Source organism: Chiloscyllium punctatum, chromosome 8 (assembly GCF_047496795.1).
Source record: "Chiloscyllium punctatum isolate Juve2018m chromosome 8, sChiPun1.3, whole genome shotgun sequence".
Classification (NCBI taxonomy): domain Eukaryota; kingdom Metazoa; phylum Chordata; class Chondrichthyes; order Orectolobiformes; family Hemiscylliidae; genus Chiloscyllium; species Chiloscyllium punctatum.
The window spans coordinates 109526537-109539358 of NC_092746.1; the positions used below are offsets into that span (position 1 = coordinate 109526537).

At 52.4% G+C, this 12822-nt stretch overlaps 1 protein-coding gene and 1 long non-coding RNA gene across 4 annotated transcripts in view; both read right to left on the bottom strand.

The window, feature by feature from the left end:
* Nucleotides 1–336: 336 nt before the first annotated feature.
* On the bottom strand, nt 337–9062 carry htr5ab (5-hydroxytryptamine (serotonin) receptor 5A, genome duplicate b). 3 transcript variants are annotated; one of them, XM_072576232.1, is made up of 3 exons: nt 9046–9062; nt 3648–4584; nt 337–1169 (listed from the first exon to the last, which is right to left on the bottom strand). In XM_072576232.1, exons 2-3 carry the CDS (start codon nt 4347–4349, stop codon nt 837–839), a joined length of 1035 nt encoding a protein of 344 aa, XP_072432333.1. In that variant the 5' UTR covers nt 4350–4584; nt 9046–9062; the 3' UTR covers nt 337–836. The 3 variants fall into 3 exon arrangements, with proteins under 3 accessions (XP_072432333.1, XP_072432332.1, XP_072432331.1); XM_072576231.1 differs by lacking the exon at nt 9046–9062 and adding an exon at nt 7579–7633; XM_072576230.1 differs by lacking the exon at nt 9046–9062 and adding an exon at nt 7128–7551.
* A 522-nt stretch (nt 9063–9584) lies between these two features.
* Nucleotides 9585–12822, bottom strand: part of LOC140480813 (uncharacterized) — a 38954-nt gene continuing 35716 nt past the window's right edge. The window contains exons 2-3 of the long non-coding RNA XR_011961407.1: nt 11342–11477; nt 9585–10069 (exon numbers count right to left, since the gene is read on the bottom strand). This is a non-coding gene — a long non-coding RNA (uncharacterized lncRNA). The remainder of the gene's footprint in view (nt 10070–11341; nt 11478–12822) is intronic.

Consider the following 12822-nt stretch of genomic DNA (forward strand, 5'->3'; position numbering starts at 1 on the left):
ACGAGCAAGGTCCAGGTCCCCAAAGGGACGATCTGCCTTTTCAAAATGTGCTTGGTTCATATCTCTCTCCCTTTTATTCGGGAGGAAGCAAAGCAGATCCTGGGAATAGGTTACTGCCGAAAAACGGGCAAATACAGGAAAACAGTACGTGGAATCAAAGGGACAGTGACAATGGGCTAAATGACCCGCTCCGGGCTCTGTATGCTTCGATCGTTTATAATTTAGCTTGTGGTTCCTCTGGTTTTGTTTCTGACACAGCTGCGCGCATTATTCTGTGCTACCTCTAAACCAAAGAGAAAGTACATGTGAGTTATTCCGAGCAATGAACAAAGTTACCATTTTCAAGAGGATCTTTACTATTGCAAGAGAGAGAGAGACCCCTTAGGTCACACAGAATGAAGACAGATGGACACGGCAGTTCAATATAAAATAGGTTTGACGGCGTTCGTTTCTGGTCGGTCTTTATGGTCAGTCCCACAGTGGACCCAGTGACGGCAGATACACTGGCTGGCTGCTCTGGGTGCTGGGTGGCACTGTATGTCCAACTGAAATATGTACAGATACTTTACAAGGGAATATTCGATTGCAAACGCTCGGAGCCACAAATGCTGTTTCGGTTTGTACAAGAAACAGCGTCGGAGCTGCTAAATAGGTTTGGCTAACGTGGCACTGCAAGCTCCCTTCGACCCCCCCCCCCCCCCTAATTTCCAAGGCATCTTTGCAGCTTTTTGGTTCACATTGGCCATGCACTCTCGATGTGTGTGTGTGGGTGTGGGTGTGTTCATTTGTCTTGACTAAGACTGGACAGAGGGCTGTGACAGCAGCCGGCCAAAGCTCTACCTCTGCCGGGAGAAGAGGTTCCTGAAGGCGTTATTGTAGTTCTTGTTGAAGGCGGTGTAGATCAGGGGATTGAAGAAAGAGTTGGAGTAGCCCAGCCAGAGGAAGATACTCTTCCAGATGGGCGGGATGTCACAGGAGCACAGCGGGTTGATCAGCTCGGTGATGAAGAACGGGATCCAGCACAGCACGAAGACCCCGATCAGGATGCCGACCATCAGCGCTGCCTTCTTCTCCTTCTGCTCCCGCCAGGTATCTCCATCCGTCTGGAAGGTGACCGTGGCGTGCCGCACAGTGAACACCATCTGAGGCTGCTGGTTCGCCTCCTTCACCTGGACAGACAGGGTGAACACACCAGTCAGCAGCAGATCTCCAAGACCCACGTTTCAACACAGCATCGTTGCTGCTCAGTAAAGCAGACTGTCGGCACTTTCACTGGACAGAAGTTCATACAACGAAGCATTCCTTCAACTATCTCCTTTCTCTTCCTTTCAATTTTTTCTCACTGTTTCTGTGCCCGATTTGTCTCTGACTGGCCCATTTATTTTTCCAATCTTTCATTGGCTGCAAAATCGCACTGACACTTCCCTAATTTCTTCTGTTTCCCTCCCTTTTATTCAAACCTTCCCCTCTTATACCCCCTCCCCCAATCCACCTTCCCAATCCCCCTCCCCCTTACATATCCCCTTCCTCCCTCTCCCTCTCCCCATCCCTCCTCCCACATCCCCTCTTCCCCTCATACATCTCCCCACCCCTTCACACATCCCCCACCCCTCACACATCTCCCCTCACACATCCCCCCACCTTCCCATCCCCATCACAGTCCCCCCACCTCCCCATCCCCCTCACACATGTCCCTCCTTCATCTCCCCTCACACATCCCAGTCTCTTCACACATCGCCCCTCCCCTCGCCCACACATCCCCCCTCCCCATCCCCCTTCCTCACATATACCCCCTCCCCATCCCCTTTCACATCCCCTTCACACATCCCCCTTCCCCTCCCCCCACATCCCCCCCTTACTCCCACACATCCTCCCTCCCCTCACACATTCCCCTCACATCCACTCCTTGCTCTCACACATTGCCCTTTTCCCCTACATATCCCTCTCCTCTCACATGTTCCCCTTCCCCTCACACTTTCTCCTGCTCTTTTTTCCTTGCATCTTTATCCTCTCCCTCCATTCACTTTCTATTAAATCCATTGCTTTATTCTCTGTCTCTATGCTTTCTGTTTTGATCTCTCCATCTTTCTCTTTCACCCCATTGTTTCCTTTATGACTACTTTTTCCCTCTCTCTTTCCCCTCCTCATATTGGTTATTCTATTTACTGTCTACTTGTTCCTTCTCAGATTTGTTCTATGATTTTAATATTAATTCGAACCGTTTTCCTCTCCCTGTCTGTGGTCCCACTTTTCTACCGTCAGTTTTCTTGCTTTCTCCGTGATCTTGCTCCCTATTTTCCTGTATTTCTTTTCCTTTCATCCTATTGGTTTTTTTTTGCTGTCTTTGAAACTGCTCTCCTTGCATCTGTGTTGTTTCTGCTCTGCACTATTTCCCCGCCTCTCCCTGCTTTTCCTGGTGTTAGTGGTCCTGGGCAGTCTCATTCTCTCATTGCTCATTGTCTCACTGTCCACTCTGTCAGCACTGCCTGAAGACAAATCTTCCTCTTCAGAGTCACCGAATGGTTACGCTGTGGAACAAGACAGGTTCAGCCCATTGTCAGTGCCTCTCTTCCTTTGTCAGTTTATCTCTAATGTTTGTGATTTTTAATGTTGTCCCCCTCCATCTCTCTTTCCTTTGGATATACATGTCTCTCCTTAGGATCCACCTATCCTTCTTTTCCCCTCTCTTTCTCTCTCACATACATTCCCTCAGGTCTTTTCTCTCCCTCTTTATATCTCTTTCAGACACACACTTTCCTTGGATTGTCTCACTCACTCACATTCCCTGAGATATCCCTCTCTCTTTCACAGGAATGGCTCTCTCTAAATCCCCACATCTCTCTCTTCCCCTGAGGCTCTCTCCCTCTGGTCTCATTCTCTCTCTGTTTCTGTGGCATCTCACAGACACACAGACACATTTCTCTCTCACATCCACACTTTCCTGGAGATCTCTCTCTCTGCCTCAAATCTCTTTCTCTCTCTTCCCATGGCATCTTCCTCTCTCTCTCCGTCAAGCAGAAACATCCACACTTTCCTCAGAATCTCTCTATCTCTCTCTTTCTCTTTCTGTGGGATATCTCATGCTCTCTCTCAGGTCACTCACTCCCCCTCTGGTCTCTTTCTCTCTCACTCACACACACTTTCCTGGGGGTCCTTCTCTCCATCTGGTTTCTTTTTGACTTTCTGACCAATGTCTTTCTGATTCACTTTCCCTGAGAAGTCCCTTTTGTCTCTTTCTGTGGGATTTCTCTCTCTCTCTCTCTCTTTCCCCCCTGAGGTCACTCACTCACCCATCTTTCTCTCATACACACACACACATTTTCCTGGGGCTCCCTTCTATCTCCCTCTGCTCTCTTTCTGCCATGGGATCTCTCTTTTTCCCTGGGATGTCTTTCTCATGCATTTTCCCTGATAATTCTCTTCTCTCTTCTCGGCAAATATCTCTTTCTCTCTCTCTCTCTCTCTCTCTCTCCCTGTCTGAACTCTTCCCTTGGGTTATTTCACTGAAGTTTTTTTTTAACAGGTTTCTGTCTTTCTCACGTCTGGATCTACTGTTGCCTGCGCCCTCTGTCTCTTAACCCTCCCATAACCACATCCAGGGGGTGATGCTGATACCAGAGGGAGTGTATTGGGCAGAGGGAGCTTACCTCGACCACTTGGGGCATGGGGCTGACTGTGTTGGCTTTGCGGGAGCCGATGCGGAACTTGGCGGCCTTGTAGATCTTCCAGTAGACAAAGAGCACCACGCAGAGGGGCAGGTAGAAGGCGCCAAAGGTGGAGAAGATGGTGTAGGAGGGCTCCTGGCTGACCTGGCAACGGCCGTCTCGCTCCGAGTAGGCATTGCCCCCCCAGCCGAACAGCGGCGAGAGGGAGATGACGGCGGACAGCGCCCAGGTCAAACCGATCATGAGGTTGGAGAGGCGGCGCCGAGCCTGCACCGTGTACTCCAGGTGCCGGCTGATGGACCAGTAGCGGTCCAGGGCGATGGCGGTCACGTTCCAGATGCTGGCGGTGCAGCACAGCACGTCCAGGCTGACCCACAGCTGGCAGAGTGGCCGGCCCAGCAGCCAGCGGCGCCCGTGCAGCTCGTGCACCAGGCTCAGGGGCATGACCAGCGCCGCCACCAGCACGTCCGACACCGCCATGGAGGCCACCAGGTTGTGCGGGACTCGGTGGAACGCGCGCACCCTCAGGATGGTTACCAGCACCAGGCCGTTCCACAGCAGCGTGGCCAGCACCAGGCCAGCCAACAGCGTCAGGGCCAGGATGCTGAATACGGATACCCCTCCAGGGGGCAGCTGCCCTTCGCTCCTGTTGCCCCACTGCAGCGAGCTGTTGGATACATCCATGCTTATTCCTCCCCACTGTCCAGAACAGTGGTGGGGAGATGGAGGGGGTGGATTAGTCCCCTTTAATGCTCCCTCTCTTTCTGCCTCTCACAGACACCCCTTGCCCCAAGGGGGGTGAGCTCCAAATCCAGCCCCACTCGAACTCTCCATTTCTCGGGACAACAGTGCCAAGCTGGGCTCACCAAGGCAAGTAGCAGGTTGGTGGTAGGACCCTGGAGACACTAGGCAACAGCATCTGTGGATATACAAAGAGAGAGTTAGAGCTTCTCAATCCGTGTGCCTTCTCCAGAACTGTTCCCCCCAGTGTCTCTAGCACTTCTGTCTCTTTGGTTTCTTTGAAATCAAATTAGCTGGTGTAAGGGGGCAGGTCAGTCACTGCACACAGGGGGGCAGGGCACCCACTGCACACAGGGGGGCAGGGCTCCCACTGCACACAGGGGGGGCAGGTCAGTCACTGCACACAGGGGGGCAGGGCACCCACTGCACACAGGGGGGGCAGGGTACCCACTGCACACAGGGGGGCAGGGCACCCACTGCACACAGGGGGGCAGGGCACCCACTGCACACAGGGGGGCAGGGCACCCACTGCACACAGGGGGGGCAGGTCAGTCACTGCACACAGGGGGGCAGGGCACCCACTGCACACAGGGGGCAGGGCACCCACTGCACACAGGGGGGCAGGGCACCCACTGCACACAGAGGGGCAGGGCACCCACTGCACACAGGGGGCAGGGCTCCCACTGCACACAGAGGGGGGCAGGGCTCCCACTGCACACAGAGGGGCAGGGCACCCACTGCACACAGAGGGGCAGGGCACCCACTGCACACAGGGGGCAGGGCTCCCACTGCACACAGAGGGGCAGGGCTCCCACTGCACACAGGGGGGGCAGGGCTCCCACTGGACATAGGGGGGCCGGTCACCCGCAGAACACAGGGGGGCAGGTCACTCACTGCACCCTGGGGGGGCAGGTCAGTCATTGTACCCTGGGGGGGCAGATCACTCACTGCACACAGGGGGGCAGGTCACCCACTGCACACAGGGGGGCAGGTCACCCACTGCACACAGGGGGGCAGGTCACTCACTGCACCCTGGGGGGGCAGGTCAGTCATTGTACCCTGGGGGGGCAGATCACTCACTGCACACAGGGGGGCAGATCACTCACTGCACACAGGGGGGCAGGACTCCCACTGCACACAGGGGGGGGCAGGTCACCCACTGTACACAGGGGGGCAGGTCTCCCACTGCACACAGGGGGGGGGCAGGTCACCCAATGTACACGGGAGGGGCAGGTCACCCACTGTACACAGGGGGGCAGGTCACCCACTGCACACAGGGGGGGGGCAGGTCACCCAATGTACACGGGGGGGGCAGGTCACCCACTGTACACAGGGGGGCAGGTCTCCCACTGCACACAGGGGGGGGCAGGTCACCCACTGTACACAGGGGGGCAGGTCTCCCACTGCACACGGGGGGGGGGGCAGGTCACCCACTGCACACAGTGGGGGGCAGGTCACCAACTGTACACAGGGGGGGGCAGGTCACCCACTGTACACAGTCGGGGGCAGGTCTCCCACTGTACACGGGGGGGGCAGGTCACTCACTGAACACAGTGGGGGGCAGGTCTCCCACTGCACACGGGGGGGGGCAGGTCACCCACTGTACACGGGGGGGGGGGCAGGTCACCCACTGTACACAGGGGGGGCAGGTCTCCCACTGCACACAGGGGGGCAGGTCTCCCACTGCACACGGGGGGGGCAGGTCACCCAATGTACACGGGGGGGGCAGGTCACCCAATGTACACGGGGGGGCAGGTCACCCACTGTACACAGGGGGGCAGGTCTCCCACTGCACACAGGGGGGGGCAGGTCACCCACTGTACACAGGGGGGCAGGTCTCCCACTGCACACGGGGGGGGGGTAGGTCACCCACTGCACACAGTGGGGGGCAGGTCACCAACTGTACACAGTCGGGGGCAGGTCTCCCGCTGTACACGGGGGGGGGCAGGTCACTCACTGAACACAGTGGGGGGAAGGTCTCCCACTGTACACGGGGGCGGGGGGGCAGGTCACCCACTGTTCACAGGGGGGCAGGGCTCCCACTGCACACAGGGGGGGCAGGTCACCCACAGCACATGGGGGGGGGCAGGTCTCCCACTGTACATGGGTGGGCAGGTCACCCACAGCACATGGGGGGGGCAGGTCTCCCACTGCACATGGGGGGGGGGGCAGGTCTCCCACTGCACATTGGGGGGGGCAGGACTCCCACTGCACACAGGGGGGGCAGGTCACCCACTGCACACAGGGGGGGCAGGTCACCCACTGCACACGGGGGGGGGCAGATCTCCCAGTGCACACAGGAGAGGCAGTGCACCCACTGCATACAGGGAGGGCAGGTCACTCACTGCACACATGGGGCAGATCAGTCACTGCATACAGAGGGCAGGTCGGTCACTGCACACAGGGGGCAAGTCACCCGCTGCACACAGTGGGGGGGGGGCTGGGCACCTACTGCACACAGGGGGTGCTGGGCACCCAATGCACACAGGAGGCAGATCAGTCACTGCTCACAGGGGGCAGATCACTCACTGCACACGGGGGGCAGGTCAGTCACTGCACGCAGAGGGCAGTGAGGCAGGTCAGTTGCAATCACCGAAACATGCAGACCCCCATGCCTAAGCTTTTCATTAAGAAAAAAGAAAGTCGACTCATGTTTGACTGGTTCCTGAAGGCTGCCACTGAACCGCGCAAAAGCCGCTGAAATAATCGCCCAGCATTTACCGTGTCCTATGAGCTGTTCAGTAACACCGCTCTCTCAGTGAGTAAACCGTCCCCTCCTGAACATCTTCAACCTCTTCTGTCCCGGCTCGGAAAGGGAGACAGCGGGCTGTTCTCAGCAGCAAAGATGCAGGAAGCTCCGTGCAGGGGCATGGGAGAGTTGCCCACTCACCCGGCCCTGGCACAAAGCTCTCCTCTCCTTCCCGTCCCCCAATCCTCTGCTCACGAACTGGAGCCGGCAAGCTCAGCAACTCTGCTTTATTCCTTCAGCCTCCACCCTCTGACAAACCATGCAGGGAGAGGGAGCTAGAGAAACGCGTGTGTGTGTGTGTGTGTGTGTGTGTCAGAGAGACAGGAGGCTGGCTCTGGATTTAAAGAGATCTCCTCACAGCCAAACTGTGCAATCCTGCCCCAACCCCGCCTACTCTTCCCGGAGGGCTCTTTAACAACGCACCTTCTGGGAGCAGCTCAACATCGTTGAGGGAGGGTAGGGAAAAGGACCCCCTTTTTAACCAGGAGCAGAGTGCCAGCGCTTAAAGCTCAGTGAGAGGGTCACCCCTCAGTTGTGGAGCTCCCCACAGTCCAGATTTCTCCAGGTAAGAGTTCCTTTTTTAAAAAAAATCGATAAATCAAGTTTCAGAAACAAAAACAAAACTGAAGGGCTCCCGGACCCGAAACGTAAACTCTGCTTTCTCTCCTAAGACGCAGCCAGACCTGCTGAGTTTCTCCAGCAATGCCTGTTTCTGATTTCCAGCATCTGCGGTTCTTTCTGGTGTTTTAAAAATAAAATAAATCGGTTTTGTTCATTTATGTGGCCTGCCCTCTTACGTGTTTAAAATCTCCATATTCGGGGTGGGCTGGAGGTGGGGTCTTCAGGACGCGAGGGTGGGTTCTGATGAACGTTGAGGGTCTTCGTGGAGCGGGGAGCGTGCCTCTACCCCGTGAGACCGATGGACTGGGTTCGACTCTCCTTCTGACCCAGAGATGCCACCTGACACATCCAAATAGGTTAAAATAGCGGAAACAAGAGGGAAATAAAAACACAAGGTGCTATAGAAATTCAGCGGCTCTGCTCACAGCTGTAGACAGAAAGGAACCCGGTTAACGCTTCGAGTCCAGTGAGCCTTCGTCAGAACTAGCCAGTTTGGACCGAGTGGTCCACCTCACTGAAAAGGGAGATAGTTCCACCTCTGGGCACCAGGAGGTTTTATTCAGAGCGGGGAACTAGGAATCTAGTGATTGCAAAGACCACAGTTTCCCGACTGAGCACTTTAACACATGCATATGCAATTAAACAAAAATACTGCCATTTCACAAATTCTGCTGAAACTAACTCCTACATCGGGAAGTAGGATGTTGTTCTGTGGAGAGTTAATGCAGCTTCTCTTTTGGTACTGCACGCAGGCAGTTGTATATATATATATATATATATATATTCACACACTTATGTTAAAATAATCCCTATTTAGGATTTCAGTCTCCCGTTCAGTTCTCTGTCACGCTGAGGATGCTGCTCTGGACCGCTGTCTCTGCAGAACTGGAGTTATAATTCGGCTGCTAAGAGATTCTCCATTCCTACGACACCACGCGGAACAAGGCTGTTTAAAAAAAAACATTCTCCCCCACCTCCCATTTGAAAATGTGTCAATATTGTAGGTAAAAATATAACCTGCAGACTGCAGATGCTGGAAACCAGATTTTGGTCAGTGGTGCTGGAAGAGCACAGCAGTTCAGGCAGCATCCGAGGTCAATATTGTGTCTATGTCGCGCGGTTGAGTCTCCCTCCATCCCTCCCTTCTGATTCTTTTCCCGTTCCAGCCCAGCGGCTGCTCGGTGGAGTTTGAGATGTTCGAACTGGCCCCGAGCTCAGCCAGCACACCGTGCTGTTCCGGCTGGGGATAAAGCCAAAGGCTTTCTGTACCTTGTACAACCCCCGAGGCGCTCTGCTACCACCTCCCTCAGTCCCCTGGGCCAGTACACCCAGGAACACGGGGTTCGTGTGGAATTACCACTTGGTTATTGTATCTTCGAATCACGTCAGCCCCGAGGGAGACCATTCTGCTGCTCTTGTCGAGACCATTCTGCTGCTCTTGTCTCATTGAATGAGAAAAAGTCATGCTGAGATTATACAGGATGTGTCCAGTTCTGGTCACCCAGCTATAGGAAGGATGATATCAATTTGGAGAGGGTTCAGAAGAGATTTACCAGGGTTTTACCAGATATGGAAGGATTGAGTTCTAAAGAAAGTTTGGGAATTTTTCACTGGCGCGCAGGGGGTTGAAGGAAGTTTATAAAATAATGGAAGTTTATAAAATAATGAAGGGTATAGGAAGCGTTAATGGTAGTTGCCTTTTCCCCAGGATGGGGGATTTTAAGACCAGGGGGCACATTTTTAAGGTGAAAGGAGAGAGATTTTAAAAAAGACACAGACTTTTTTTTAAAAAGGGTGGTGGAATGTACTTGAACTGAATTGAGTTGAATTTATTGTCACGTGTACCGAGTCACAGTGAAAGGCTTTGTCTTGAGAGCAATACAGGCAGATCACACAGACAAGTAGCGTAGATAAGTAAATAATAGGCAAACAGCAGCAAAAACAAAACCACAGGTACAGGCGAATGTTAAGAGTTTGTGAGTCCATTCAGTATTCTAACAACAGTAGGGTAGAAGCTACTTTGAAACTGGCTGGTGCATGTGTTCAGGCTTCTGTACCTTCTCCCCGATGGTAGAGGTTGTAGAAAAACATTGCCAGGGTGGGATGGATCTTTGAGAATGCTGGTGGCCTTTCCTTGACAGCGGGTCTGGGAGATGGATTCTATAGATGGGAGGTTGGCCTTTGTGATTGTCCGGGCTGAGTTCACCACTCTCTGTAACCATCTCCGATCTTGAATGGTACAGTTGCCCTACCAGGTGGTGATACATCCAGGCAGAATGCTCTCGATGGCTTCCTGAGGGAACAGCGGATGCAGATACAATTACAACATTTAAAAGTAATTTGGATGGATACATAAACAGGAAAGGTTTGGAGGGATATGAGCCAGGAGCAGGCAGGTGGGACTAGTTTAGTTTGGGGTTACGTTTGGCATGGACTGGTTAGATTGAAGGGTGTGTTTCTGACCTGTATGACTCTTTGAAAGAACACTTCTTTAAGTTAGTTTCACTCACTTGTAAATTTTTACCATTTCCACAGCCAGTCTCCTACAGTGTGGAAACAGGCCATTTGGCCCATTGAGCCCATTCATGGTCTGTGAAGACCATCCCTCTCAGACCACTTCCTACTCTATCCCTACATTTCCCATGGCTAACCCACATAACCAGCACAGTCCTGGACATTATGGGCAATTTAGCATGGCCAATTCACCTGACCTGCATATCTTTAGATTGTGGGAGGAAAATGGAGCACCCACAAGAAACCCATGCAGACATGGGGGAGAATGTGCAAAGTCCACACAGTCGCCCGAGCTGGAAACGAACCAAGGTTCCTAGCACTGTGAGGCAGCAGTGAGCCACCGTGCCACCCTGTAGGTTTTACTGAGATTTCTAATAACACTCAGCTGTTGTCTGCCTGGATTGCTTCAGTTAGTTAACTGAAGGGGCACATCCATTAGAGGCAGTGGTTGCTTATTCGGTGGGAAGTGCCAAGCACGTACAAAGACAAAATAGAACAAAACACTACATGTGCTGAAGATCTGAAAAAAACCCAGAAATGGCTGGTGAAACTCAGCAGGTCTGGTAGCACCTGTGGGAGGAAAGCAGAGTTCATGCTTTGAGTCCAGGGACCCTCTTTCAGAATTGATAGGAGGTAGGAAAAGGTGGTATTTAGGCTGGTAACAGGGGGTTTGGATTGGGGGAGGGGTTGTTAGAGGGAACAGGAGCAGGTGGATAGGTGGAGAAAGAGAGAGAGAGAGAAAATGGTGAGGTGTTTGGTGGATGAGAGATAACACTTGTGCGGATGCTGATGGTGGAGTTAGAGTAGCTGTGGATCAGAGAGAGAGAAGCAGCAGTGGGTAATGAGTAACCCAGGATCAAAGTCACCCGGGCTGGGGAGGGATGTGATGGGATTGAGGAGGGTGGTAAGAAAGAGGAAAGAAGCATGTCATGGCATGCGAGTGGAACCATTAAAAAAAATCTCCATAAACACAAGATTCTTTCTTCAGCAAAAAAACAATGGATGGGGAATAGTTTGATAAAACTGTAGGAGGACAATTAATGCCACTCACTTCCAGCAAGGTGTTCTTTTAATTGGAAGAATTCCAGATCCACCCCGGTCTAGCCATAGCTTGTAGTACCATGCCATTCAACTTCAGCTTATTCCTGCCAGTCAACTGTTTGCACACCCTTATCCCCTTGTTCCACCTGCAACACAACCACATCTTTTCATTTCATTTCTAACACAAACAAAAACAGATTGCTAGAGAAACATAGCAGCTCTGGCAGTGTCTGCAGAGAGAAAGCTGACTTAATGCTTCAGTCCAATGACCCTTCTTCACAACGGTTCATTTCTAACCTGGTCTGGTGAAAGGACGTTGCTCTGAAATGTTAACGTCCCAAAGTGCTTTGCCCTTGGTGAATCATTTTTTTGAGTGTGTTCACAGAATATTTTATGTTCGTTCACTGTGTAACAGTATCGCTGGCTAGGCCAGCATTTATTGCCCATCCCTAATTAGAATCATAGACATGTATAGCATGAAACAGACACTTCGGTCCAACCCATCCATTCCGACCAGATATCCCATATTAATCTAGTTCCATCTGCTGAATTTGGCCCATATCCCTCTAAACCATTCCTATTCATGTAATACATGCCTTTTAAATGTTGTAATTGTTCCAGCCTCCATCACATCCTCCGGCAGCTCATTCTATACACTTACCACCCTCTGCATGAATACGTTGCTCCTTAGGTCCCTTTTAAATCTTTCCCCTTTCACCTTAAATCTATGCCCTCTATTTATCCAGGCCTCTCACAGGTTTATAAGGCCACCCCTCAGCCTGCAATGCTCCAGGGAAAACAGCCCCAGATTATTCAGCCTCTCCATATAGCTCAAATCCTCCAACCCTGGCAACATTTATCTAAATCTTTTCAGAATCTTTTCAAGTTTCAACAATCCTTCCTATAGTAGGGAGACCAGAATTGAATGCAGTTTTGCAACAGTGGCCTCACTAATGTCCTGTACAGTCCCAACATGACCTTCCAACTCTTAAACTCAATGCACTAATCAATACAGGCAAGCATTCTTCACTACTCTGTCTACCTGCAACTCCACTATCAAGGAACTATGAACCTACTCCCCAAGGGCTCTCTGTTCAGCAACACTCCACAGGTTACCCTTGAGAAAGTAATGGTGCACATGTTCTCGAACAGGTGTAGTCCTTGGAGTTTCACTCATAGTGACACTCATAGTGCTGTTAAGGACAGCCTTGTAGGATTTTGGCACATTAGAAATGAAGGAAATTGCAGGTGGTGATGTCTTCATGTATCTGCTGCCTTTGTCCTTCTAGATGATAGAGGTTGCAGGTTTGGAAGATGCTGTCTAAGGAACCTTGAGGAATTACTGGTAAGGGGTGGGGCACAGGTGACTCAGTGGTTAGCACTGCTTCCTCACAGCACCAGGGACCTGGGTTCGATTCCGGCCTCAGGCGACTGTCTGTGTGGAGTTTGCACATTCTCCCTGTGTCTGCATGGGTTTCCTCCAGATACTCC